Source organism: Lepisosteus platostomus, chromosome 14 (genome assembly GCF_059453375.1).
Source record: "Lepisosteus platostomus isolate fLepPlt1 chromosome 14, fLepPlt1.hap1, whole genome shotgun sequence".
Classification (NCBI taxonomy): Eukaryota; Metazoa; Chordata; class Actinopteri; order Semionotiformes; family Lepisosteidae; genus Lepisosteus; species Lepisosteus platostomus.
The window spans coordinates 37,073,966-37,100,705 of record NC_142624.1 but is presented as its reverse complement, the minus strand read 5'-3'; the positions used below and the strand labels follow the sequence as shown (position 1 = coordinate 37,100,705).

Genomic DNA, 26,740 nt, shown 5'->3' with positions numbered 1-26,740 from the left:
AAAATATACAGAAGACGATAGAGGCAGTGTGCTCAAGAATTATGCAAAGTATGTCCTCTAATGCTCTACTCCCTCTCTGTTAATTCTGAGAAATATTTTCAAAGATAATTCACATTGAAATAGTTATTTATGATTACAAGTTTAAACAGAAGGCAAGAGACAGTTACAAAGAAATTAAAGTGTGCTTTTGATTTAAGCTTCCCCTGTGAGTGAAGTTTTAGAACTATTAGTTTTTGCTCCCAGAAAATGTACTTTTACTGCTTTATTTTTATGGTTTTGTGAGCCATTCACATGTAAATAATGTGTTTCGATTACTAATGATTTCATCCCTGTTTGGAGAAAAGCATAGGTGCAGTCAAAAATCGATAAGAAGCCCTAGAAAACATTTTCTCATAAGTTTAGCAGATGCCTCATGAGCAATAAGCAGTTTTTGTTCTGAATGGGAAAGAAAGTAATGGGCATTGCAAAAATCTCACATGAGGGAATGTGTCGATCTGCTGTTGCCAGGCAGTGTACAAGGCAGATCTGGAATGGCTGAAAGGAATCGGCTGGATGCCGAACGATTCGTTGGATGTCAAGAAAGTGAAACACGCGCAGCACATCCTCAGTGATGTAAGTACCTCTAGTATGTTCCTTTCTCTCCGTTCTAAAACCATTTTCACTGATCGTTACTGAAGGTGTTGGAAACAAACGCATCAGTAAGATCACACTAACTAACACGTGCTCGCAAGTTCTTTTTAGCCAGTTTTCTTCTCTTCTGCCTTCCTCCCAGCTTGAATACCGGACGAAACTGGACACCCTGAAGTTCACGCCCGTGGTTGACAGAGTCGACTACGTGACAGCAAAGCAGGCAGCAGAGATTCTCAATGACGTGAGTAACGCTTTTGGTAGGAATTCATAGGGCTGTGTGACAGGAGCGGCTCTGCTGTGCCCCTCCTGGGGTCAGATCCTGGTCGCCTGTGAGCTGAGACGCTCGGCTCTGCTCCCTGGACAGCGCAAAACTTCACCTCACTAAAAGAAGGGGTCTTCTGCTGCAGCAGATTTCTTCGTTGTCCGGGTTTGTAGGAGGCTTTCTCATGGCCTCTGTTACACCTAGAAAAAGAGGAACTCCACACTGTGGTGAAGTCATTCATCTCTACTCATAGTCTGGAATATATGGCCACACACTGACTGTGATGAGCAGCTGTGTGACAGAAACAAGAAACACCTGTCCTTTCGTCTTCATTGTGTTTGACTGATCAATAACTTTTACTGCGTGTCTCTTTTCTAGTGCTTACTGTAAGCGCAGTTGTACAAAAATGAAAAACGAAGTAGCAAGTTATACATTTTGTGTTCTTTTAGTATTTATTCTTAATATAAATATATAAGCATTAAAAATAAAATGCTGTAGCTGTTGTAATGGCCAGAGCTATTCCATTTGTGCACGAGGTCAGTCATTTCTATAAAATGGGTCGGAAAGTTTGTGATAATGGGTCCTGGGAGTCAGGAACAGGTTACCCACCTGTGTTGGCAAAGATGATATCCTGGCTTCTTTCAAGATCCCAAGGGATTCGACCTTCGAATCAATTAAATATTAGCTGTCAAACAGGCCTGATGGGCTGAATAGGCTCCTCTTCTTCGCAAACTTTCTTACGTTCTTGAAATCTGGCCGTTTCTTCCTCCTCGGCCTTCATCGGAGGACTGTGTTTTGCCGAGGGGCCGGTGAAAACCCAACAAGTGATTAACAGGATTGTGTTTGTTTTTCAGGCTAAGTATCGTGAAGCCTGGGAGACCGCCAAGACCAAGTACACGATGTTGGACACACCACTTCTGGCGACGGCAAGAGAGGCAGCCAAGAACATCAACCAGGTACTGTAGATGGGTTCGCCACTCATCTTACTACAGCTACAGCTGGCAGGTGGCAGCTGGATGCAATACTGTAGGTCGTCAATGCATCCAATGAAGGCAAAGCTCATTTATACTATATTATATACTATATATATTTTTTATTATTATTATCATACTATCTACAGTTCCTATGTGGACACAAGTAAGGCATACAGTATATATTTTATACAGTGCTTTTAAAGCAAATTTATGACATGTTGCCATAATCAACATGCAATCTTACTACTGTGATGTGGTAGCTTTTGATTTTAATATGTGTTTCATAATGTATGTTTTTACATATGTTTTTATAGGGTCACTGTCTAATCTGTTTGCCAAATGGTTGTAAACATATGCAAAAACTTGTCCAATATAGACTGTATAATGAATTGCTGTGTATATTTGGACTAATTCACTTTTATTTCACATCAGAAACTGTACAAAGAAAGCTGGGACAAGGAAAAAGCTACGAGTTACTTCATTCCACAGGACTCTGTGGAAATCAAACACGTTAAGCACAGCCAGGGCATACAGAGCAATGTAAGTGATGCACAGATTTTGAAGAAAAAGGTTGTCTGACATCATATGTAGAGCTAAGATCAATTTTGAGCCCATTACGTACAGTAGACAATACAGAAAGAAAGAAACCATATGATTTTAATCATTTCTTCTGACTGTTCATAATAGTACTGTGTGATATATTTATTTTAAAAGGAGTAGGCAAGAGCTGAGTATTTTTTTGTTTTCATGATTTTCTTTTATAGGTTGTTCTAAAAAGAGGAAATATGTTTTAGTATTTTAGAATTTGGATTCAGAGTTGAACTAGTCATGGATGCCACATTCATTATAAAAGTCCTACTCAGAATCACCTGTGTTCCCTGGTTTACAGTACAAGTACAAGGAAGGCTTCCGCAAGCAGACCGGACACCACATCGGCGCCCGCAGTGTCAAGGACGACCCCTTGATCATGCTGGCTATTAATGCTGCCAAGATCGCCAGCGACGCCGAGTACAAGAAGGACTTTGAGAAGTCCAAGACCAAGTACAACCTGCCAGTGGACATGCTGGGCTTTGTGTTGTCTAAGAAATGCCAGACCCAGGTCAGCGACATTGACTACAGACGTTACCTGCACCAGTGGACTTGCCTGCCCGACCAGAATGATGTCATCCAGGCCAAGAAAGCCTATGAGCTCCAGAGTGACGTAAGTACTGCATAATCAATATGGAAGAAGCACTTAGATTCCATCTTTTTTAACAGCGGATTTTAGCCTGTAATTTTAATATCTTTCGACATGCTGGGCAAATGTTATGGGTTAATTTGATTTTTTGTTAAAATCCACCATCAAATCTACATATCCTGACATTTCCTCAAAATCACAAAAAGGAAGACTGAGGTGCTGCGGTGTGCCAGGGAACTGTACAAAAATATACCCTTGCAAAACTCCCTCCCTGCTAATTCTGAGAAGTATTTTTAAAGTCATTTATACTGAAATTGAAACTGTTACTGTAACTCACAGAAATGAAAACCAGTATGCTTTTAAAATATCATTAAGACCACTCACGTTCATTAAATCAACTGAATAACATTTAGATTTATAAATTGTTTAAAGTCCTTTTTTAAAACCATACTTTTGTGATTTGTTTTAAACTGGATGGATGATGTGTGCACATGCCAGCGCATCAGATGTGCAAAGATAAAATACTGAGTGTCGAATGAACGGTTGATGGTGTGAAAAATCTCCAGGTGCTGTTTTATGAGTGTGATGTTCTTTGTTCCAGTTTGTTTACAAATCGGATATGGAGTGGATCCGTGGATGTGGGTGGGTTGCTCTGGACTCAGTGGATCACCAGAAGGTCAAGAAAGCTCAGGAGATCCTGAACGACGTAGGTTCAAGTCTCACAACATAAACTTTCCATTTGAAATGAATCCATTGCTTTAAAACATATTTTATTATCAAGACTAATCACCATTTCTTGTCTCATTTTTTGAAATTTTACAGAGAGCCTACAAGAAAGGTGCTAAAGAAGGCTTTGCAAAGTTCACGCATGTTGTTGATCGTCCAGAAATCGTTCTTGCCAAGATAAATGCCGCAAATCTCAGCGACGTAGGTGTCCTTCAAATTTCCAGTTTTCAGAGAGGCCGCTGACTTTCCTAAATTGGAAGTGGTTCCCCTCACCAGTAACCTTGTGTGTTTTGGTCTTGTTCTCTGTCTCCGTAGCTTAAGTACAAAGAAAGCTTCAATCTGGAGAAGGGTCACTACATTGGATCAGAAGACACGCCCCAGCTGGCTCACTCCAGAGAAGTGGCCAAAATCATCAGTGAGGTATCGCATGCATGGTGTTGAAGCACAGCCACTGTGAAGAGACTTAAAAAGACGTAAAAAAGACTTAAATACGTACTTTCAGTCGTGAAGTGAATATGATAGAATGTATTTGCACGATATAAACCTTGCAATTTTTTACCTTTTTTTTGCATTGTGTTATACAAGTTATACAATCCATATCGTAATAATTCTTATTAAGGTATGCTGAGAATCAAAATACAATACTTTGTAATCTACGTTTAAAGAAAAATAAGGTATACAGGTTTCGGAAATTGATTATATCCTCTAGGCGCCATTGTGATTAATGGGTGCAGACCCTCTGTTAATCAACTCTGCTGATAAAAATAAACAATCATGATTGTCCATTGCACCTACCGAAAATTCATTGTCATGTCCCTGGCTACTTTGTTGAATTACCAGTTTTAAATCATGTTTCTTTTTATCCTTTGTATATTTAGGTATAAAATACTCTTTTGGCTTTCTAAGTAAATCTAACAGCATTTGAACAAAAGGGAATTTACTATAGCTCTACTGTTATTGTGAATAGTATGAAAAATATTTGGATCTGCTGAAGCAGTGTTTATGTCTCTTGAATTTCCCATTGTGTTTTGCGCCTGTCTGTTTTTTGCTGTTTTAATCAATCGGACTGTGTTGTCTTGGCTGTAGAAAGTGTACAAATCAAACTGGGATGGAACCAAAGCCACGAGCTATCAGCTGCCTCCTGATCACCTACCACTAGTGGGCGCCAAACACACAAAGCAGATTGTCAGCGATGTGAGTTGATATTCCATTCTGATAAACTCCTTCTGTTTGCTTAACTCAATTGGAGTATTATATAGTACAGTATAATATTCCTTTATAGTTATCATAGCACCAAAATGAAAATAAATTCCTTTGGTTTAATAACATGGCAATGATTAATATACACTGTTTTTATCAGCTTTCTTGCTTATTTTTTCTTTTTATTATAAGAGTACAACATGAACATGTAGGAATTGAATACATTATGCTCACGGTTGTAAAGAGGTCTGAATGCGCTCCGCTCATTCACTAACCCCAATGAAGGGTGTAATCTCATTGGGTTATTAGAAATATTTTATTTTCTTTTTAGATTAAATACAAAGAAGCTCATGAAAAGGCCAAGGGTCACTATCTGGCTGGAAAGGACATCCGTGACTTCCCTAATGTTGTCCATTCTTCTGCGATAGAGAAGATGAAGAGTTTGGTAAGTCTGTCTGTCTGTGTCTTTTCAGTAAATGAAGTGGTAAGAGTTACTGTAAGTAGTATTTATTCCAATAATGCACATTCCTTACTCTTGAAACACTACAACCCTGGAAGCTGCTACTCATATCTATCTCTCAGTTTGTCCCTGTAGACCCATTTCTCGACCTGTCTGTCTCTTCTATCTCTGCCGCTTTCTCATTGCTGTTTTCTTCATGTTATGTTGAATCAGATGGCCTACCGGAAGGCTTATGATGAGTCCAAGACCAAGATCCATATTCCCTTCGACATGCTGAGTCATGTGATGGCCAAGAAGTGCCAGCATATCCTGAGTGAGGTTGAATATCGCCAGCGCCTGCACCAGTGGACGTGCCTGCCCGACCAGCACGATGTCATTCACGCCAGGAAGGCCAACGAGATCTTGAGCGATGTAAGATCTCTCATGTTAGATCTTGATTTCACACAGGAAGATTGTTCCGCGTTTGCTAACAGCTTAACCAGTGCATCCGGGTTAGTGACTCCTGTTGACCTCAGCTGCAGTGATGTGGTGCGATACGGTGATTATTCAGGCACAGTTTAGAAACATGGACAATCCTACCTAAATACGCAGCATGAGGAGGTCACTGGCCCATTTACAATAAGTCTCAACAAAACAAAAAGTTTAACACTTACTGTACCTAAGTGGACAGTTTTAGGTTACGGATATGCTGATCATTTTAGGCGCATCACTGTTATATTATGTTAACAAGGTTTATTCCTTTTGGACCTCTGTGAACCTCTGCAGGTGTTCTATAAAGAGGACCTCACCTGGCTGAAGGGGGTTGGCTGCTACGCCTGGGACACCCCTGAAATTGTCCGCGCCAAGAAGTCCTATGACCTCCAGAGTGAAGTAAGTGTTGCTCTGCAGTAAGGCTGTGCACACCAGGGTCCTGCCAGCACAACCTGATCCTATGAAAGCAGGATGTATTTCCTTCCTTTACTTTGGCTTGCTAACAAGGCCTCCACAGTGAAGTGCTTATCTAGATCCACAGTGAAGTGGCCATCTAGATCCACAGAGAAGTGATTATCTAGATCCACAGAGAAGTGATTATCTAGATCCACAGTGAAGTGATGATCTAGATCTCAGTCTTTGGGCTGGATTTATGCAACCTGTTACCTATCCTCTGTGGGTTAAACTAGCCCACCTCCATTTGCCTCATCCAGTGCCCCGAGATTAGTATCAGTAGCACAGCTCTGTGATGACTATGTAAGTTGTCTTTTCCTAATGGCTTTCTTTTTGTAATTGCAGCTTCTCTACAGGGATGCCGGTAAAAAGGAATTCAAGAATTTCTCTGTTGTGACTGATACCCCAGTCTATGTAACTTCGGTTACAGGATACATACAAGCTAGCGATGTAAGTCATGTAATGGAAATTCCTGCATGGCAATGTGAGATTTTTAATTTTGTGCAGAAAGTGCTGTCATTAAGTGTCAGGACACTTAATGCTACATGATTAGACTTGAAGACTGTGTCTGAGGGACGGTTAGCACTGTTCTTGGGTCCTGGGACAGATTCTGGAATGGGATGCCTTCCATACAGAGTTTGCATATTCTGCCCTTGATTTTTCGGGGGGGGGGGCACCGGTTCCCTTTCATCCCCCAAAGACATGCCGGCTAGACTGATTGGTATCTCTAAACGTGCTTGAGTGTGTGGGTCTGTATATGAGCTCTGGGACAAATTGGCGTCTCTAAACGTGCTTGAGTGTGTGGGTCTGTATATGAGCTCTGGGACAGATTGGCGTCCCATCCAGAGTGTAGTTGCGGGTCACTCCCAGTACTTCTAGAATAGACTGTGACGCTTGCCAGAAATATGCAGCTTTCTGATAAAGGATAAATGTTAGCACCTGATTTTTTTTTCATCCACAGATTTCAATAAAATGTATTGATTTATTCAATTGTTTTAAACAACTCTTTTTTTCAGTTACACTACAGAGAGGCTTATCACAAGAGCAAAGATAAATATACCACAGTTCTGGATACAGTTGACTATGCGAGAACCCAAGGCCTGAAGTCCCTGTACAGCAATGTGAGTTTCTGAAGATTTTCCCAGTTTCCTTAAAATCGCACGTCTTTCCTTGCATTTTAAAAACAAGATTATTGTTTATTATTAAAAATGTTTTTTTTAAGCATTTAGTACCAGGGTGGAGAGATAGGGCCTGTATGCCTCATTGTGAATTACACCGGGTTTTTTTCCTTGAGATAAGTGAGATAAGTCTTAATAAACATAAAATTTATTTCCAGAAAACATACACGGATGTCTGGGACAAGATCAAAGCAACGAGCTATAAACTGCCTTCAGACTCCTTCTCTTTGGCTATTGCTAAAAACCAGAAGAACATCACAAGTGCTGTAAGTAAATCGTAACCAAAAAAGCTCTTAACAAACATAAAAAAATTCCAGGGTTTATAATGTCAGGTAATTGATTCCAGAATGGTTTTATATAGCATTTCTTGGATATTTGTGCTAGCCATCTTCAGAGTGAATGTGAAAGGTTAAACTGAATATTGTCTGCCTACTTATGGCCTTAGTGAGACCCTCACTCTGCTGCTTGAGGTGCCCCACTTACAAAGCCCGGAGATTCTTATCTTTCCTTCTTATCAACTTGCTACATGAGACAATGATATCTCTAGTACTTGAACTTTTAAACTGTAAACTTTTAACTACTTTTAAACCCTATTATTATAGTGCTTTCCTTCCCAACAACATCAGTCAGAATTCCTACTTTTGTATGCTCTAAAATTGTTTGTCTGGAGTGGTTTGTGATTTATTGGCTAAACCTGGGTGTAGATGAGCTATAGGAACTGTATTTGACACAGAACGTTTCTTTATCTACGAAGACAATACCGTTGGTGTGATGGCGATGGGACCAAGTACCGTCGCCAGGATCTCTGGAAATATACAATACAAAATGTGTTACTTGTGCAATGTTTGTTCTTCTTGGGACAAGAAGACTTCGGCTGAGACAAATTTAGATTCTTATTGCAATTTTCCTATCGGCATGCTGTAATCTTTTCTTCATTGCTTGCCTACAAGGAAAAAGGCCAGCAGTGTTAACGATAGCTTTTTGATTCCTTCCAGCTGAAATACCGTGAGGACTATGAGAAGTTCAAGGCCCTGTACACCTTGCCCAAATCTGTGGAAGATGATCCTGCAACAGCAAGATGCCTGAAAGTCGGAAAATTGCCTATTGATGTAAGAATTTAAGAATTTAGTTATGAGGGGGTAATTTATATCCAGTTAGAGGTGCAAACCAATCAATAAAACTTTAACATTAGATAACTTTAGATTTTGTTGGTGAAATACTGCATTTCCTTACAGTTACTAATTTGGTGGACTGTGTGCTTATGTGCCCAATGTTGAAGTCTTGAGCATGTACAGCAGCAGTGTTGAGACAAGGTGCAAAAGATCCATCCATGTGAAAGCTCCTGGCTCTCTTGTCCTGTAGCGTCTGTACAAGGAGAACTATGAGAAGACGAAGGCCAAGGTGCACATTCTGCCAGACATGCTGGAGATCGTTGCTGCTAAAAACACCCAGAAGATGATCAGCGAGATCGACTACCGCAAACGTCTTCATGAATGGATCTGCCTGCCCGATCTGCAGATCCACATGCACGCCCGCAAAGTCAACGAGCAGCTCAGCGATGTGAGTACCACGCTTGGAGAAACCTATGCAACTGTCACTAGCGAGATTCGTCTCACAATCCTAGTCTTTGGGCGGTTCATTAGAAAGTTGCTCTTAAGAGCTTTTGGCTGAGTTTCGCCCCCTGCTCTGTCTGTCCTGTCTTCTTCCATACAACACCCTGTCTGCCAGACTGCATTGCGAATAAACGAATTTGCGCATGTTAAATTTACAGATTTGGAGATGCTACTTTTACCTGAACATCACTCGGCAGAATAAAATGAGCTGAAAAGCCTGAACACCTTTCCAAAAAGCCATAGCTCTAAAACACAATTCACACAGTATTATTAAATTCAAGGAATGGGTAAAGGGTATTCCATTGCGACCTGCATCTAACAATGTTCTCTCTTATTCTCCAGATTACATACAAGGATGATCTGAACTGGATGAAGGGCATTGGGTGTAATGTCTTCGATACCCCTGAGATTCTCCGCACCAAGCACTCCTATGAACTCCAGAGCGACGTGAGTGCTCTCCGGCCACCAACATTTTTCCCTCGACTTCTGTCATTCATTTTGTTAAACGAGAAAATCACATTGGCAGGATTTTACCTAAGACCCATAGGAAAATACACATCGTGTGCATTCTTGCTTCTTTCAGCTCAAATATAAGGCCAAGGCTGAAGAACAGAAGAAGAACTTCACTGTGGTGACAGACACTCCTACCTACGTGCAGGCTGTGATCAGTGCCAACCAGCTGAGTGATGTGAGCACCTTGACGTCTTTAGCACTCAAGAGGAAAAAGGACATTCGTTATTCTCTTTGTTCTTCATGATTCCGACTTCCGTTAAGTGCATCGCATTCGTGATCTGTGTGTCTCTCTCGTATCTGTTGATCCGTGACGTCACTTTCTGTGTTTGCAGCTTGTCTACCGCCATGACTACGTGAAGAACGTCAAGGGCACAAACACGGCACCTGCTGTCACTGTGGATCTCGAAAGGGCCAGGGAAGCCAACAAGATCCAGAGCGACGTAGGTTGAAGAGAAACATACCCCCTAGATAAGCGCACTGTCAGAGAGACCGTGCACAGTCACCCTAGATAACTGCTGGCTTAAGTTTCATTGTTCTTTTAGAATTGCCAATGGCAGGATCTGTAACAAGTTCTAAAGACTGATGTGCCGTTCTCTTTCCTACCCTCAGAATTTGTATAAAGAAGCCAACTATCACTTAATGCCCACGGGATACACCCTTCCTCCGGACACCCCAGCGAATCTACAGGCCAAGAAGTGCAGCATCATTAACAGCAATGTAAGATCCCACGTTCCAGCTGTGCTTCCCAAAACAGACGAAACGTAATTCAGCTGAGCCGACATGATAGCTTGTTTAGGAATAGCTACTTAAGGATTGCAGGAGTGCTGAACAAGTTACTGAAGCTGTTACCATAGCTGTTTTTAAGAATACTGGGAGATGCTCGGATCAATTAGCTACCATTCAGTTAGCTACAATTAGCGAGCCAGACAAGCCAAAAGGCTGCCTCTTGTTTGCAGCCTTTCTTATGTTGTAATCCTTATTTTAGAATTAAAACAATTCCCTCCCCCTCTTACTGTAATAGATTAATGCTCTGGATGTTTATCAGTAGATTTTTCATTTCGTTGTGAGCTATCTGTGGTAACGGTTTTTAGATGATGTGTTTCTTAATCAACAGCATCATTATATGCAGACATAAGGCTAAGACCTACTTTTCTCTGTTTTCACAGCAAAAATACAAGGAGGCCTTTGAGCTGGTGAAAGCGAAAAGCTACACTGTTCCCCATGACAGTGTGAACTTTGTCAATTTGAGGAAAGTGAATGAGTCTATAAATGAGGTAGGGTCCAAGTAAGCTCAGTGCTTTCTCTTATCTAGCATCTGTGGAGAAGACTAACACAACACAACTATTCTTTCAGAAATATCATGGTGAGAAGTTCAGATATTCGCACCATGTATTTTTCATTTTACACTTATTTCCTCTTGAAACCTGTTGACTTCATTTTCCTGTGATTTTACTTTACAACGATGCTCGCTGTGAGAATGTAGCATGTAAAAAAAAAATGGACTGTTCAAAATGTATTCATAGCAGAGCTGGGCGATATACTGTATAACATACAGTATGTCTTTAAGTATAGAGTACCTAGAAAATACAGAAATATTACTACATACAAAACAAAACAAGTCACTTTATCTTGATAAGACAAGCTCCGTGTTTCTGATTACGACGTTGTGTGTTACAGATGAATGCAAAGGGTGCAGTTTCTTAGTGTTTGTGTTTCTTCTGCAGCGCTTGTACCGCCAACTATATGAACGCACAAAGGACAAGATTCATTCCGTCTACGATACTCCTGAGATCAAGCAGGTTAAAGCCACCCAGGAGGCCATCAGTGATGTACGTCTCAGTTTAGTTTGCTTTACAATTTACTGATCCCTGTTTTAAAGGAGCATCAGACATTAGAGTCTTTTCCCATGTTGGTTCTGTTTGTTGGACTATGGTTCCACGGTGGATCCTCAGTGTCCTCGATCCCTATTTTTTTCCATAAAACATTTAGAAATTGTCATTATTTAATCCGACAGATTTGTCAATCATGTCAATCATGTATACATAATGTAATAAATGTAATAAACGATAATGTAATAAACAGCATGTTTACTCCATTGTACTTTTTGGACAATCAGTCTGTATGAACCTATGCACATTTTGCACATATTTTATTGTTTTTACAGTGACTATGATCAGCACATTTTGCACACACCTATGTATTTATTTTTATTTATCTTGTTTGTCTTTTGTTTTATAGCTATTCTGATGTCTGTTTTGCTTGTCTTGGGCTGGACTGCTGTAACACATCAATTTCCCTACGGGATTAATAAAGTATTATCTATCTATCTAATGTAATAATGTATAAATGTGTTTTTATTCTTTCACAGCTCTGCTACAAGGAAAAATACTTTAACATGAGGGGCAACCTTATTTCCATGCCAACGACCCCAGAGCTGATGCACTGCCGCTATGTTAACGATATCACCAGTGATGTAGGTCTATTCAAATGTAAAGTGTGTGTGTGTTTGCCTACAGTTATGTAAATTGAACTGTTTTTGTTCTTCCAGGACTGCATGGAATATGGATTGCAAGTATAGAGATTGCATTAAATATTATATTATAGAGAACATTAAAAATTGTAATTGTTATAATCAGGTCTCACAAGCAAATGTACCAAACTGTTTCTAAATACTTGCTTTTAGTAATAACCAATCCTTTATTCACTGTATAATGTAATGTTTTCTTTCTGCCAGTCCATACGGTGTGCTTTGTTTCCTATCACAGACGCAGCAACTAAAACCACTCCTGTCCTTTTCCCCAGGTGAGATACAAAGAAGACCTGCAGTGGCTGAAAGGAATGGGATGCTTTCTCTTTGATACCCCAGAAATGGTCCGTGTCCGTAATGTGACAAAACTCCGGGTACGTCTCTTTATAAACACTTCCAAGAGTCAAACTGGAAACAATATAATTTACTTATCACAAAAAAAAAACAGCATTCTCACAACTGCTATTATCTTTTGTATAAAATTGACTGATTCATGAATTATTCAAATTGAATTATTTGTGTTGCAGTCTAACTATGGCACTGAGGCTAAGAAGTTGCACAGCAAATTCTCTGTGGTTCTGGACACTCCGGAATACAGGACTGTGACAGAACTCAAATCACACCTGAGCAGCGTAAGTATCTGTTGTCAGTAGAAATGAGAAACAGCCCTGAGAAATGACAAACAGCACCCAAAGTATATTACTTTAGAATGCCTTTGAGAAGGGTTTGTGAAAAAGTTTGTTTAAATGGAAGTTCTTAATTAATTTTAAGTGTGGGTGGGTGTCGACTAGGAAGCCAGTTTTACCTCCCTGTTCAAAATCAGAATTGTTAACGACATTAACATTCATTGCATCTCACGTGTCCCTCATCTTCCCCATCATCTCCCTCGCTCGCTCCGGGTTCTCTCTCCTCCCTGTAGAGCTCCAGTCTCCTCATCCTCCGCTCAGGGCTGGCCATTAACCAAGCGGGTCAGGCCAAATCTGAGTTCACTCAGTGAACTTTCAGAAAACATCTGATTCTGGGAGGTCATTATTCCTCCTGTAATTAAATGATATATTTCAGGGGAAAGTGTAAATTTAGCTGCAGCAGGAAAAAAAAGTATTTAAAAAAAGATTATATGGACAGAAAATGACTGGTGCTATTCATCTTTTTTATTCATAATAATATTGGGTGCAACAGTCATATTATTAGTGAGTATTAGCAGTACATAATACTGACATCTCTGCATCCAAATGTCATGTCTCAGCCTTTCCTCTTTCCTATTTGTGCCTTCCCTCAGCTGGTGTACAGAGCTGCTGGCAATGAACAGAAGACAAAGTACACTCCTATACTGGACAGCGTGGACTTAAACAGAGCCAAACTGGGCCAGCAGATCCAGAGCCAGGTAGACTTCTACAATTAAATTCTACAATTAAAGCAGACAGAAAGCTGAGGTCTCGTCCATATCTAGCACAACCATACAGTGTATTCTACATTATTGACTTAATTAATGCCCCTGTAAAATATCTGTATATTTTTATTGTTTAAGTGTAGCAGGAAAACAATTAGATGGAAAAGAAAAATTAAAAAAAATCAAATGGACTCAATCAATGTGTACAAAATCTAATCTAAACTAATAATTATCTATTCAGAAGGATCAATATGAATAACAATAATAATATGAATAACTATAAGATAAGGATTAACCTGGCATTACATGGGTCTCACAAAGGTTTTTCAAGATTAGCAACTTTTAATTTGTTTAACATGCAGACAAATATGATGTAGGAACAGGCATGTTAGGAGTATCTTCAAAGCTTTTATCCTAATGGAAGCTGTCTGTGTCTCCTGCAGTACCTGTACACTGAACTGGCTACTAAGGAAAGACCTCATTTCACCCCTGAAGCCCAGACTCCTGCTCTGACTCATGCCCGAGAAATGAAAGTTATCACCAGTGAGGTGAGAGTCCCGCACCTGTTGTGTAAAACTGATTCTTTGGGCTTTGTATTGAAGACAAGAACACATTGACATTTTGTAAAAAAAAAAGGATAATTTAATTAATGCAGTGAGAAATATGAGTGCAGTAGAAATCACAGTAGTGTAAGTTCCAGTAAGAATGAAATCATAGCACTGAGAGAGTGACCAAACATTAAACAAGTTCATGCATTGAAAGAAAAGAAATTTGCGCTCAACCCCATTTTCTCTTTTCTTTTGCAATTTGCTGTGTTTTTCAGAAAAAATACAAGGAACAATATGAGAAGATGAAGATGAAGTACACTCCCATTGCCGATACTCCAACGCTGCTTATAGCCAGAAAGGCTTACCTCAATGCCAGTGATGTATGTCTGCCATTTTGCTTGAATGAATCTTTGTTATTGTGGTTTTCACTTAATATTAATCCACTGTTTGCACTTCTTCCCACAGCTGCGCTATAAGGAATCTTTTGAGCAAGCCAAAGGACATTATCGTACTGTGAAAGATGCCTTGGACATTATTTACCATCGCAAGGTCACTGACGACATCAGTGAAGTAAGTACCATTGAAGTCCTACTGGGTTCCAAAACATAAGACTGACATGATTTTGAGCTGCAAAATATTATTCCAACCATAAGCTCTTTGGCGATTGAGCTCTTGGTCATTCTACACATCTGCTCAACCAGACGTGGTACAGTAGGTGCAGTCAAACTGGTAAACATATCATAGTTTAAATAGCAATGCTTTGAAATATGTTCGTCTAATTTTTGGATTAATGTTCTGAAATGTCTGAAAGATTTTTACCCGTCCATTTAGACCAGTTCCAGGAGATCGGTTGTCAGTGAAGTAACAAGTGTTTTTCGATCTTTCTGCAGGTGAAATACAGAGAAAAGTATATCAACTCTCTGGGATTGTGGAGATCTATTCCTGACCGCCCAGAGCACTTCCACCACAGGATGGTTTCTGAAGCAGTCAGCGATGTACGTGCCATAATCAGCTTTCCCCTGGTTAAAAAATAGTGTCTAAAATTACATTCAGAGCCATTTCATTTCAAGATAACGTCTTGCATTTTGTTTAGCTGTCACTGACTTCGAAAACAGCAATGAAATTTGTACTACGTGTAAAGTTTCAGAAATGAAAATCGACAGGAAAGAAGAAACAGGTGAAAGTGACATGGCAGACAGACCTTTTAGCGGGTGTGAGCTTTCTGTCTTTGCTTTGTTCTCCTCTTTATCAGGTCAAATACAAAGAGGACTTGACCTGGCTGAGAGGAATTGGCTGCTATGTGTGGGACACTCCCGATCTGGTCCTGGCTGAGAAGAACAAGAAGCTCTACAGTGTGGTATGTACTGCATGGCAGAAGGAACTCTTGTTGTAGCTCCAACTCCTCTTATTCAGTGCAGACAAAATGTTGGGGCAGCCCAGTGACTGAAACACTAACAAATCCTCCACGCAGGAGGCCTACACTAGTAAAGGACATTTCTGTGCTGGGTGATAGTTAGTCTTTTGCACTGTACTCTTGTACTTGGACTTTCCTTTGTTCATCTGCTGAAATGCTGCAGCCGTTTTTAATTCTGAAATAGAATGAATGAGGATTTTAGAATAAATTACAGGTGGTTTTGGTACAGTAGTTAAAAAATTAAAGAATGTTTTTTTGGTTGTTTATAATTTACAGAACAAGTATCGAGCTTCATTTGAGAAGAACCGGGCAAACTTCAAATACACAGCTGATACTCCAGTTTACAGAACTGCCAAGTACGCTGCTCAGCTTCTCGATGAGGTATGTGGCATGTGTCACCCATTTAATTTCTATTCATATATAAACTAAGATAGGCAGTTTACCAGGTACAGGTACAGTTGGTTACACAAAGTTATTATTCTCATTAACTGATACAGTTATATTATATTATATTATATTATATTATATTATATTATATTAAAAATGCTAAGGACATACTGTGATATAGTTGCAATGTTTTTTTTTTGTTAATTGAATAAATGTCCTTTTTGTTGCCATGTAGAAATGTGTATTTAACCTACATTTCCTTCTCCCTGCTTCTGAAATGGATCCAAAGTGAGGTAAAAAACAGGATCAGCTGGAAGAAGTTGAAAAATGTGTTCAGACAGGATAAGCTTTTAATACCATTTTAATCCTCTCTTGTTTAACTTACTTTCTTAACGAATGAATGAGCTATTTCCCATTATACAGTAGTATGATGTCTACTCCTTCAATGCCTCCATGGTAGGGAAGTATTAAAAAGTATGATTGTAGTTTGCTGCCAAAAGCTGTGCAGTATGTTTGCCAGATGTTTTTAACCCCATGTGACATTCTGAGCAGAAGCTGTACAGAGCTGAGTATGAGAAGACAAAGGATAAGTACAGCATTGTTGTTGATGATCCTAGAAACCTACTGGCTAAAGAGGTCAACAAGATGAGCCAGGTAAAGTCAAAGGCCGGTGTCTGGTCTAAGTCTAAGCACTGGCTTGGCCCTGGCACTTGCATGAGATCATCTGCAGCCCGTGATGTCAACGTCAGGCTGGTGTGACATCAAACGTCCACGTCTCTCTTCAGCCAGGTGTTGTTCAGTCCTCTGCCATTCAAAATGCCCCTTTCATTTTGAGTGTGCTCGTCTTCACTCTGTGTACTCTGGTGTAGCTTGCCTTATTCAAAAGGTTCATAAAAGGTATGAAAAACTCAGCCCACCATCAAAACACAGTAATTGCCCCAGTAAAGGCACTGTGTGGAAAAAGACAAGCAGGCTACAAAGGGTACACAGAGACTCCCTTGGGACACCCCTCCAGCGCAGGACAGCTGGACTCCAGGAGGGTGCCCCTGTCTGTTTTTCTTGTCTTTGGCGTCTCCTCCATGTTTCTTCATTCCATGCATGCTACACGTGTCTTCATTGACAGAAAAAGTATAAGGCGGTAGCCAAGGAACTCCGGCAGCACGGCTGCAATGAGATCCTCCGACCAGACATCCTGATCGCACTTTACAACACAAACCAGTGGAGCCAGGTAACAGCTCAGAGCTCGAGATGTGTGCCCTCCACCTCCTTCTAGCCCTAACCCTTCCTCGGGATTTAAAACTGACAGTCTATACCACAACCAAGTTTCTGTTTCCTCTCTTAAACTTGTCCTTCCTTTCCTGATTAGAAGAATCCCCATTTTTCTGTAGCTTTTCCTGAATGTGCCTGTATGCAAGTTGTAAACACTGCTACACACAAGTAATCACAACCTAGTTTTATTTGTTATGTAATGGAAATGTGTTTTATTTGGATTATAAATGCAGTCCAGAATTTATGAGCCGTGTAAAACTAATGTGCAACCACAAGCTCCATAGCAGCTGCTTGCGATATTCAACTTTAATTATTGCACTAAGGAAAAACATTGTGTAAGAACATTGCAATCCTTAACCTGCACATCAAATGATCACTTGCCTGCAGTGTTTTCATGTCCTGAGTCTGTGTCACTAGTGTGGTACATTTGGATGTTGCTTGACTTGAGTTTGTTATGCTTTCTTGATTTTTTTCACTGTGAACTGTATGTTTAGAGCATGCATGAGTGATTTTATGGTAAGTTAAAATTAAATTACTGTTAAAATAAATCATTTTAAACAGTACTTGAGTGAAAATGGAGGATATTGTTTGTGCTTGCACTGTAACTCAAGCAATCACTGATTTGAACCAAAGGTCATTCTAATGAAAAATTCTGGGTTTGCTTCAAGGCTGCAGGCAGTTGTGTAAAGGAAAACAGAGTTGTCTCACTAATTTGAGAAGTGGGATCATATTATACAAGTGCCTTTTAAGTCTCTTCTCCAATCAGACTTTTTTTTAGCCTTGAAGTTCACAGAAAACAGTTTGTCACCCACCACTTTCTTAACTGTTTAATTTATAAGTTATATAATATTAATTTCTGTTGTAGGCTGACTGAGTAGTGGATGGGTGGATAAATATAAATTGTATATTTATTTTATTAAAGAGTAGTAGTTTCCCAATAGTGACAATGAGGCAAAACACTAACTTTCACTCAGTTAGAATGTACTTGGTTAATAGTGCCTCATGTTACTGGTGTCTCATCTCTGTTTTATTGTGTTTTGCCAGTGGAGATACAAGCAGAGTTATGAGAAGGAAAAAGACAAGTACACCACCGTGCTGGACACTCCCGAAAACCGCAAGCACAAATACACCAAAAAGATGATCAGCGATGTGAGTGAGAAGATATACTTTGTTCTGTATTTCTGCAATTACAGAATGGACCGATATGAAACTAGAGAGCAGTCCCAAATAAGACACGAACACTGTTAGAGAGTGTACCATATGTCAGATAGTACAGTACCTGTTCAGTGGAAGTTGGGACTGCTGTTGATTTGATCAATTGATAAAGATAGTACTTTTAGACTTGGCGTTGGCAATGCGGTGATAAATGCAAAGTGTACACTGCATGCCTTCTCTTTAAATTGGCTTAGGAAAGTCACTCAGCTACTTTTCACTAGGCAGCAGTGTGAATCTGTGGCAAGGAGCTCATACTGTATATTCCTTACTGGATGTTTGTGCGTCAAATCTGGAGATGAGCAACAGCAGTGTACCCTCAACCAGTGCCCATAATTTGGATTGCTTCTGTAAAATGCAAAGCCGGATGAATGTGTACAAATTTTAGGAAGTTTTGTGTATATATAGTATATGCTGAGTGAATTAATAATTTAGAGTTATTACTGCAATTTCGTAGTGCACTTCCTCATGGTAAGTGCCGTATCAAAACACTGCAGCGCTTTCTACGTAAAAAAAAGATCTTCTGAATTGAACCAGATTGTTTTTCCCCTTTCAGATCGTCTACAAGATGGAATACAACAAGACCAAGGCCAAAGCATACACTCTGGGCCACGACACCCCTCACCTTCAGCACATGAAGAAGGTCAAGGAGAGACTCAGTCAGGTAACAGGACCAGACCCCAGTACAGACGGTTCTTGGGCTGTGCCCATTAGAGCTTGTGATGTCATTTTTTATTGAATTGGTTCCATTAGTGCATTTTTTTCTTCAAGTCATTCCGACATTCAAAAATATTCCAGTCCTAATGCTTCTCCTTTCTATTTCACACTCCCACAGTTTGACTTTGTTATTCATCTACTGTACAACTCCTAGCTAGAATAAGAAGAATGAGAACTGTGCTTGCTCTCTCCTGTGATGAAAACTATCAAGCTGTTGGCATCTTGACAGGCCGTGAGCTGTCTGGTGCCATAGAGGAGAATTAGCATGCATGAGAAACATGGATGTTTACAACCAGTGGAGGCAGTTCTGTCCATCTAGCCTGTTTGGTAGGTTAGTAGCTCATTGATCCACCGGGGATCACCTCCACCTGTTTGTTGTTTCTTGAAAGAAACCAGGATATCGACTTCAGTAACACAGCTGGGTAGCTTCTTCCACACTCCCAGAACCATCTGGGTGAAGAAGTGCCTTCAGTTCTCAGTTTTACAACTGGGTTGTGTTTCACTGTTTATATTAGGAAAAATATTGAGGATTTACCTTTGGAGGATTTTGAACTCTTGGACTAATTCCCCCCATAGTCTTCACTGTTAAAGACTAAAATGGTTCAGTTATTCATGCCTGTCAGCGCAGGGTTGCATAGATCGTTCTTACATCCCTGTAAGCTTAAAGGTGCCCTGAGGGTGCTGGGTGTCAGTGTCCTGCTAAAGATACACACCCTTGTGGGACTGTGAAAAGAGACAGAGTGTCAGCTAAATACAGTACAAATCTAAAATGGTGATGCCTGTCACACAGAGCTCCCACTGTCTTTACTGGCTCTCAGGAGCTTCTCAGGAGCTCGGTTATGTGCAGCCTTGTAATGACATCCTTTCTTTCCCACCAGCTGAAGTACAGGGAGGAGTATGAAAAGAACAAAGCTCACATCACAATCGCTCCAGACGCCCATGAGATCAGGGCTGCCAAGGAGGCCTACAAGAACACCACCAATGTAAGTCTTTTAGAAAAAAAGTACATTCTGAACATTTCTCCCAGGAGAGATGCTTCACGTGTCATCTTTTTTTCCCCTCAAGCTGGACTATAAGAAGAAATATGAAGCTACCAAAGCCAAGTGGATCTGGACTGTGGACAGACCTGACTTTATTCATGCTGTGAAGACGTCCCAGCAACAGAGTGATGTGAGTATCTGCAGCAGCAGGGATTAAAATACGAATGCACTAGCTTTCAGGTCGTGTGCTTAGTAGATTTTCCCATGTGCTTTTTTGTTAAACAGTCCTGAGGTTTGACAGCCAATCTTTATTTTTTCGTACTGTGGTCTTTTAAGGGAATAAGATAATTTCCTTTATTTCCTTCAAGGCATTACTGTAAGTGCATTTGAAAACAACAGTGACAACTTGTAATCTGTATTACAAATAACTACCATATGTGAAAACAACTACTTGTTTGTATAGCAGTTTTCATTCCGAAGGATCTCAAGTCTCTTCATTTGAACAGACCCACTGAATGTACAATTGTTTCTGTACATACTATACGGTTGTGGAACTATACAGCAGATCAGATGGAGAAGTGACATCTTCACCAATTGAATTAAGGGGGAGATTTAGGTATAATAGGTTATGAAACCCGAAAGAGGAATTTGGCCGCGTGTTCCTGGTTACCATGCTGTGGCATTAGTTTATCCATTCTTATCCAGAGAGAAGAGCATCACCTACAGTCTATATGTCTGAAGCCAACCAGGCTCTGCCCTGCTTAGTGTCTGTCCAGATCGGGCTTCATGCTGGTAACGCTGATGTGCACTATCATGCAATGTGTTTGTAGTAGAAAAACTCTTTTGAAAAATGCTAAATGTTCATATAAAAGATCTTCCGCCGCAACCCAAATTAGCCAAGTCTTCTAGTGAGAGGGTTTTTTACAGATCACAAAGATGACATTATGTGATTCTTCCCTCACCGCATCCTCCTGTATCCCTCAGGTGGATTACAAGTACGACAGAGAGATGCTGAAGGGCTGCAAACTGTCTGTGACTGAAGACAAATACCTGACTCTCGCGAAGAAGGGCAGTGAAATGGCCAGTGCTGTAAGTACACACACCAGACAAATCCCCAGTCCAGTGCTCTCACTGGTGCTTGGTGTCAGATCGCCTTACTGGACACCAGCTGAAGGTTTTGGAACAGCTGAACAATAATACAGTGCATGGCTTTACTGGAAATAGCTGGTAAAAGCAGCATTGAGTTCAATCCAACTTTTGTTTTTTTCAGTCTGTTTTACTACATATAAAACAAGCAAGAGAGTATCGTAGACATAGCATAATGCCAAGACATAAATATTTGGGAAAGGATAAACAGGACATAGGGTATTATCATATTCCTGTATTTCAATATGTAAACTTTAGCTTTTTTTCTAAATTGAGCCCATGTGCTTATTCAATGAAATTGTTTGTTGTGTTGTTGAGTGAGGCCTGTGGTGCTGGAGAAATCGTTGTGCTTCTAAACAATATGTGTCATTAAACATTGTTCTAATGCCTCGCATTCTTTACAGGTGAAATACAAGGAGAAGTATGAGCAGGCTAAGGGGACATACCAGGTGGTTTCAGACACCCCTCAGATCCTCCATGCCAAGTCAATGGCCTCTCTGGTCTCTGAGGTGGGAAACCTGCTTCATTGTGTGTCTGCTAGCGGGGGTTCAGGGGGGGGGGGATTTAATTAATTGTTCTTCAGAAAGGTGTGTATTAAATGGACATCTGTGTCTGCCCCTTTGCATCTTCGAATCCACTGCATTCCAAACCCTTGTTTTTAATTGTGCTAACTTTATCTCCCTTCCTTGTTCTTTGTTCTTACTGTAAAGTACTTTGATAATCTACTTTTCAAAGTGCTATATAAAAAGATTATTATTATTGTTATTATTATGATTATTACTACATGTGTAGAGAAGGGGACAAAGCATGAAATTTGACAATAATTCCAAACCTAATACTTTTGATTGTAAAATCATACTGTGGCGTTCTATCATGTGGGAAGTTTTCACTTCTCATTTTTAAGCACCATTCCTGTGCCCCCCCCCCCAAACCTATTTTACCTGTCCTGACGTTCACTAGAAAATAACTCATTTGCGTCCGTGTTTTCCATTTCCAGAACAAATACAAAGAGGCCAGCAAGAAGGAGCTCCCCCAGGGGAGTTTCACTACCCTTCCTGAGACGCGAGATACAGTCCACGTCAAGGAAGTCTCAAGGATTCTTAGCAAGGTGAGCTGTAGAGATTTCCCAACAGAATCTTGCACAGAACAATCGCAGTCTTCTTCATGACATTACTCTGATTTAATGCTGTGGAGCTGTAAGCAAAAATACTGTACTTGTGCCTCTTTACTGTATATACTGTGGTTAGCTATTACATCGATGTCTATACTGAAAAGTTTCAGAAGAGCTCTTGCATGTGGTATTTGATATCATCAATCCGATTGCAAATTGCAGGAAATTGAAGGACCTTTGAACACAGATATTCTGCCAGTGAAATGCTTTTAAACCTGGGTGGTCTGTTTTTTCCTAAAATGGGGAAAAAAGAACGCAAAACACTGTTAATTTCATTTCTCTGCTTTGCCGGTCAGAAAAGACAAGGTTGTTTGTTTCCTGGGGGAAATCTGTTTTATATGCCTTTTAGCAGTTAGCAGGCTCTTTGATGTTGTCGGACTGACACCACCTCTTGCCCTCCGCACAGAAACAATACCAAGAGAAGTTCCAGAAGGAGAAGGGCAAGTCCAACTATGCGCTGATGCTGGCACCCCCGGATGTGAAGCACGCCATGGATGTTACCAAGTCCCAGAGCAATGTACGTGCTTGTGTCTTAGCTTCCACACGCTCTCTGCAAACATGTGAATTAAGAACTGAAGATGCTATCAGGGCCTGAATTGAACCATAGCCTCCACCCACCGGTAATGAGAGATTCCTGCTTCAAAACTTGACAGCCTAGCTAGAAGGTCAAGAGCTCATCCTGTTTACCGTCGCGTTCAGTGGACAGAGAGCATGTGACTCGCCCTCGGGGGTGGACACTCGTCCATCACAGCGATTACCCCTTGACGATGCTTGTCCCCAAGATCCACCCTCAACAGCAGGTACAACAGCAGTGTCGGCCGTGGGGACCCGAGCCCACAACCTGCTGGTGAAAGATTTACTACGCTACAGCACCCCTTTGTCCCTTAGCTCGAAGCGAGAGACACTGAGATCTCAAATTCCCAGCTGGCTGGGGTATGTAATGTCGAGCTAGCTTTTCTAAAAAAGGTGTTGTGGCATGTTAAAGAGAGTTTCAGTTCAATGAAACCAACCGATGTCTGCTCCAAGACAACACAACAGATTTCTATTTGATCTTGGTGTAACAGGTAGAGGCGAGGTAAAATTGTATTTGTCCTAATTTCCCGTTTTCCCACCCTGCTCCTTTGTACTTCTACTGTCATGGGGTTTTTAAATGATCTATTTTTTTCTCTCTTCTTTGCTAACAGTTTGCCTACAAGCAGGAGGCCAAGGCTAAGCTGCATTACACATCTGTGGCCGATCGGCCAGACATCAGGAAGGCCACTCAGGCTGCCAAGCTGATCAGTGATGTAATTGCCATTTAAATACCATTGCTTTGACTTTGAATGTTAATCATCTTCAAAAAACAAATATGTCAATGTATAGAGAGTGACCTTCGAAATATACCACATGGACAACCCTAGAGATTCTCATTCTTCAGATCCCAGTTACCTGGACACCACTGTAAGGCTACCTCTAGAGCTGTGTTTTTCAGGGGTTGTTCTACTAATGAGGCCTCTTTGGTGTGCAGAGAAATTGATAGCGTAAGACAGAAAGACTTGAAGTTGCACAGCGGTCAGTGCTGCCCACAGCTGCGTCCTGCTGAGAGTGATCCGTGTGTCGTTGACAGATCGGATACCGAGACAAAGCGCGCAAGGAGGCCAGTCGCGGAGGGTCTCTGGTTAACCGTCCCGACATTGAGCTCGCCACAGAGGTGTCCAAGCTCACCAGCCAGGTAAACGAGCTCCATTTGCTTCGTCATTTTGGGGTTAGTGCTTTACAGTACATCCACTTCATGTGATCTGTGAACACTCTCATTTCTAGAGTCACAGTGTGGTAGTTTCCTGGTGAAATTCAATGATCTATGAATACCTGACTCTATCTTGGTGATTTATCAATTAATATTCATTTAGATCAGTGAATAACAATGACAAAAGTAGAAGTAAACTCTATCACTCTGAATAAAATGTATTGACATGTTGTTCGCTAGGCATTGTATTGTCTCTTATAACATGTATACAGTATAAAGATAATACAGCACTTAAAAACAGTTGATGGCTTACATATATTGCACTTACTGACTTCACTGCTCTTTCATATTAATATCTTGCTTTTTCTAATGCTCAGTAAGTGCGAACTGACTGTTCTCTGCTGATCCTGTATCGGAGCCCAGCTAACCCAGTGTGCAGGTCCCCTGCTCAGTAGCGCTGCTCTCACCCTGCTGTCTCGCTGCGCTTCGTAGGTGGAAAGGGAAGAGCCAGCAAGGCATGGAGCCGCTTCCATTGATACCCCTCAGATGAGACACCTTAAGAAAATGAGTGCCCTGCTTAGTAATGTAAGGGGTCCCTGAACCCGAGGACCTGTGACTGCTGGCTTTTGTCTGTCTCAGTGTGTTCCTGTGTTTTTGCCATTCCTAGATGTTAGCCACACACCTGGCTTCAAATTTTCCTTCCTCAGCGACATGATCACCCTTTTTTTTACAGACGTCCGGCTGCGATTTTATTCGCCTGCTTTCCTATTTTACCTGGATATCTTTCTGCAATTTCTAACTCGCTCTAGCTTTGTCTGACTTTCTACAGCTGTTTTTTTCTTGCTTGCAAAACGTTTTCTGGGGCATTTTTGTAGTAGCACCCAAATCTTTATTTTCCTAGCTTTTTAGATGCTTTTTTTGTCCAGTTTACAGTGCTACCCCGATAAAACTTGGGGGCTGGGAAGCACCAAGTGGGGGACCTCGTTATTTGTGTAACACATTACAATTAGTACTGCCATTTTTCCCCTAAAATTATTAACCCCGTTTATCATTCATAACACTGTTCACAATTAAAGTTCAGCTATTTCATTTTCATTGTATTGTAATTGAATTAAAACCTAAAATCTAGAAATAAAGACCAGAATCCACATTAACACAGTTAACACAACATGGGCTGTGCAAATTGCATTAGGGGAGAAAAAGGAACCACAGTCTTAACCATCTCATTCCAAAATGGGTTGTGTTATAACAGGAGTACTTTTTTATATTATTTCCTCTTTTTTCCATAGTAGCAATAGAAACTGAAATGGTGCATACTGTATAATGTTGAAGTACAGATTTGAATATTGAATCTCTTAAGAAATACTTTTCAAAACAGTCTCTTGAATGGCAAATATAAACCTGTTTTATACTGCACATGGAGTGGATCAGGTGTTGCACCCTCTCGTCTTCTTTGTTTATTTGGACTGTGCAAATCCCTAAAAGCAAACAAATCTGATATTCCTTTCAAAGCTCCAAAGGGACAGTGACAATGGTTTCTGCTGGGCCAGAAACCATCAGTGGAAAAACAACATTTAGTTATATATAAACATTGGATAATTGCACAGAAGGGCAAAATAATTAAGGACTGGAAATTATGTCCCTTCATAGTAGCAGGCACTGTAATTAAAAAAGAACACATTAAAAATGAACAAATTAAATATTGGTATGTTTTGCACATTCCTAATAAGATAATGTTGTGCTCGAAAGATTTTCATGTTCAATTGTGTGGAATTCTTACATGATGAAGAAGAAACATCTTCAGCTGTGGACAAGCCTCCTGAAGTGAAGTTTTTTGTACTGTTTGTTTTGCTACGTCATGGATTCCTGTCCCCGGCATAGTGTCATGATGATTCATATACTGTACATCAGGGCTGTGTTTAAGGTTTAGATGGTATTCTTCTCTAGATTATTAATATTTATTTTATAGTTAAGTGGAAATGCATTAATGGCTCCATTTGAAATATTTCCTAAAATTATAAGACATCAAGTGATGTAATAAAATGATACAAAGATATTACTGGAATGTTGCCCTGATGTACATAAAGAATGATTTTTTTCCCAGATCGTGTGTGATTTGTTTAATTGTATGCCCTGTCTTTGAGGAAATTGTATTTCTCCAGAGCACAATTTAGAGAAATACAGATCTCTTCTTTGGAAGTGATTAAATTTGAACTTTTAAATAAAACAGGCAGTTAAATCACTCCCAAGAGTAAAGATGTAATTCCCATGTTTGCTGTGCCTGTTTTTTTTCCACTGGCTCATAAGCAGAAATTAGTTGAAAGCCTTTATTTCACAAACTAGCTGGCTTTGAAAACAACTTGTTTTGTTTTTTTTACTATTAGGTGAAATACAAGGAGAAATTTACTAAGGAATTGAAGGGAAAGAGGCCCCAGTTTGACCTAAAGGAAAGCAAGATTTATCAGACTCTGAAGGATGCTAATAATCTTGCTAGTGAGGCAAGTATTACGCTGCTGAACATAATAAAACAGTAACATTGAAACGAAAAGGTCAGTTCGGCACAGGACACACTGTACTGTGAAGCCTCTGCTGTATT

General features: G+C 40.3%; 1 protein-coding gene across 1 annotated transcript in view; it reads left to right on the top strand.

Annotated features, from left to right (window-relative positions):
* Positions 1-26,740, top strand: part of neb (nebulin) — an 88,753-nt gene that overhangs the window by 47,476 nt on the left and 14,537 nt on the right. Inside the window, exons 75-120 of the mRNA XM_088606099.1 lie at positions 508-612; positions 773-871; positions 1,747-1,848; positions 2,299-2,406; positions 2,756-3,067; positions 3,645-3,749; positions 3,866-3,970; positions 4,085-4,189; positions 4,856-4,963; positions 5,301-5,414; positions 5,643-5,840; positions 6,195-6,299; positions 6,699-6,803; positions 7,370-7,474; positions 7,690-7,797; positions 8,527-8,640; positions 8,894-9,091; positions 9,487-9,591; positions 9,728-9,832; positions 9,990-10,097; positions 10,267-10,374; positions 10,824-10,931; positions 11,382-11,486; positions 12,026-12,130; positions 12,460-12,558; positions 12,712-12,816; positions 13,464-13,568; positions 14,018-14,122; positions 14,398-14,502; positions 14,588-14,692; positions 15,013-15,117; positions 15,375-15,479; positions 15,813-15,917; positions 17,047-17,151; positions 18,237-18,341; positions 18,961-19,068; positions 20,000-20,104; positions 20,187-20,291; positions 21,086-21,190; positions 21,652-21,756; positions 22,245-22,355; positions 22,825-22,935; positions 23,603-23,704; positions 24,025-24,129; positions 24,637-24,729; positions 26,529-26,642. Coding sequence (XP_088462225.1) covers positions 508-612; positions 773-871; positions 1,747-1,848; positions 2,299-2,406; positions 2,756-3,067; positions 3,645-3,749; positions 3,866-3,970; positions 4,085-4,189; positions 4,856-4,963; positions 5,301-5,414; positions 5,643-5,840; positions 6,195-6,299; positions 6,699-6,803; positions 7,370-7,474; positions 7,690-7,797; positions 8,527-8,640; positions 8,894-9,091; positions 9,487-9,591; positions 9,728-9,832; positions 9,990-10,097; positions 10,267-10,374; positions 10,824-10,931; positions 11,382-11,486; positions 12,026-12,130; positions 12,460-12,558; positions 12,712-12,816; positions 13,464-13,568; positions 14,018-14,122; positions 14,398-14,502; positions 14,588-14,692; positions 15,013-15,117; positions 15,375-15,479; positions 15,813-15,917; positions 17,047-17,151; positions 18,237-18,341; positions 18,961-19,068; positions 20,000-20,104; positions 20,187-20,291; positions 21,086-21,190; positions 21,652-21,756; positions 22,245-22,355; positions 22,825-22,935; positions 23,603-23,704; positions 24,025-24,129; positions 24,637-24,729; positions 26,529-26,642 — 5,253 coding nt within the window. The remainder of the gene's footprint in view (positions 1-507; positions 613-772; positions 872-1,746; positions 1,849-2,298; positions 2,407-2,755; positions 3,068-3,644; positions 3,750-3,865; positions 3,971-4,084; positions 4,190-4,855; positions 4,964-5,300; positions 5,415-5,642; positions 5,841-6,194; positions 6,300-6,698; positions 6,804-7,369; positions 7,475-7,689; positions 7,798-8,526; positions 8,641-8,893; positions 9,092-9,486; positions 9,592-9,727; positions 9,833-9,989; positions 10,098-10,266; positions 10,375-10,823; positions 10,932-11,381; positions 11,487-12,025; positions 12,131-12,459; positions 12,559-12,711; positions 12,817-13,463; positions 13,569-14,017; positions 14,123-14,397; positions 14,503-14,587; positions 14,693-15,012; positions 15,118-15,374; positions 15,480-15,812; positions 15,918-17,046; positions 17,152-18,236; positions 18,342-18,960; positions 19,069-19,999; positions 20,105-20,186; positions 20,292-21,085; positions 21,191-21,651; positions 21,757-22,244; positions 22,356-22,824; positions 22,936-23,602; positions 23,705-24,024; positions 24,130-24,636; positions 24,730-26,528; positions 26,643-26,740) is intronic.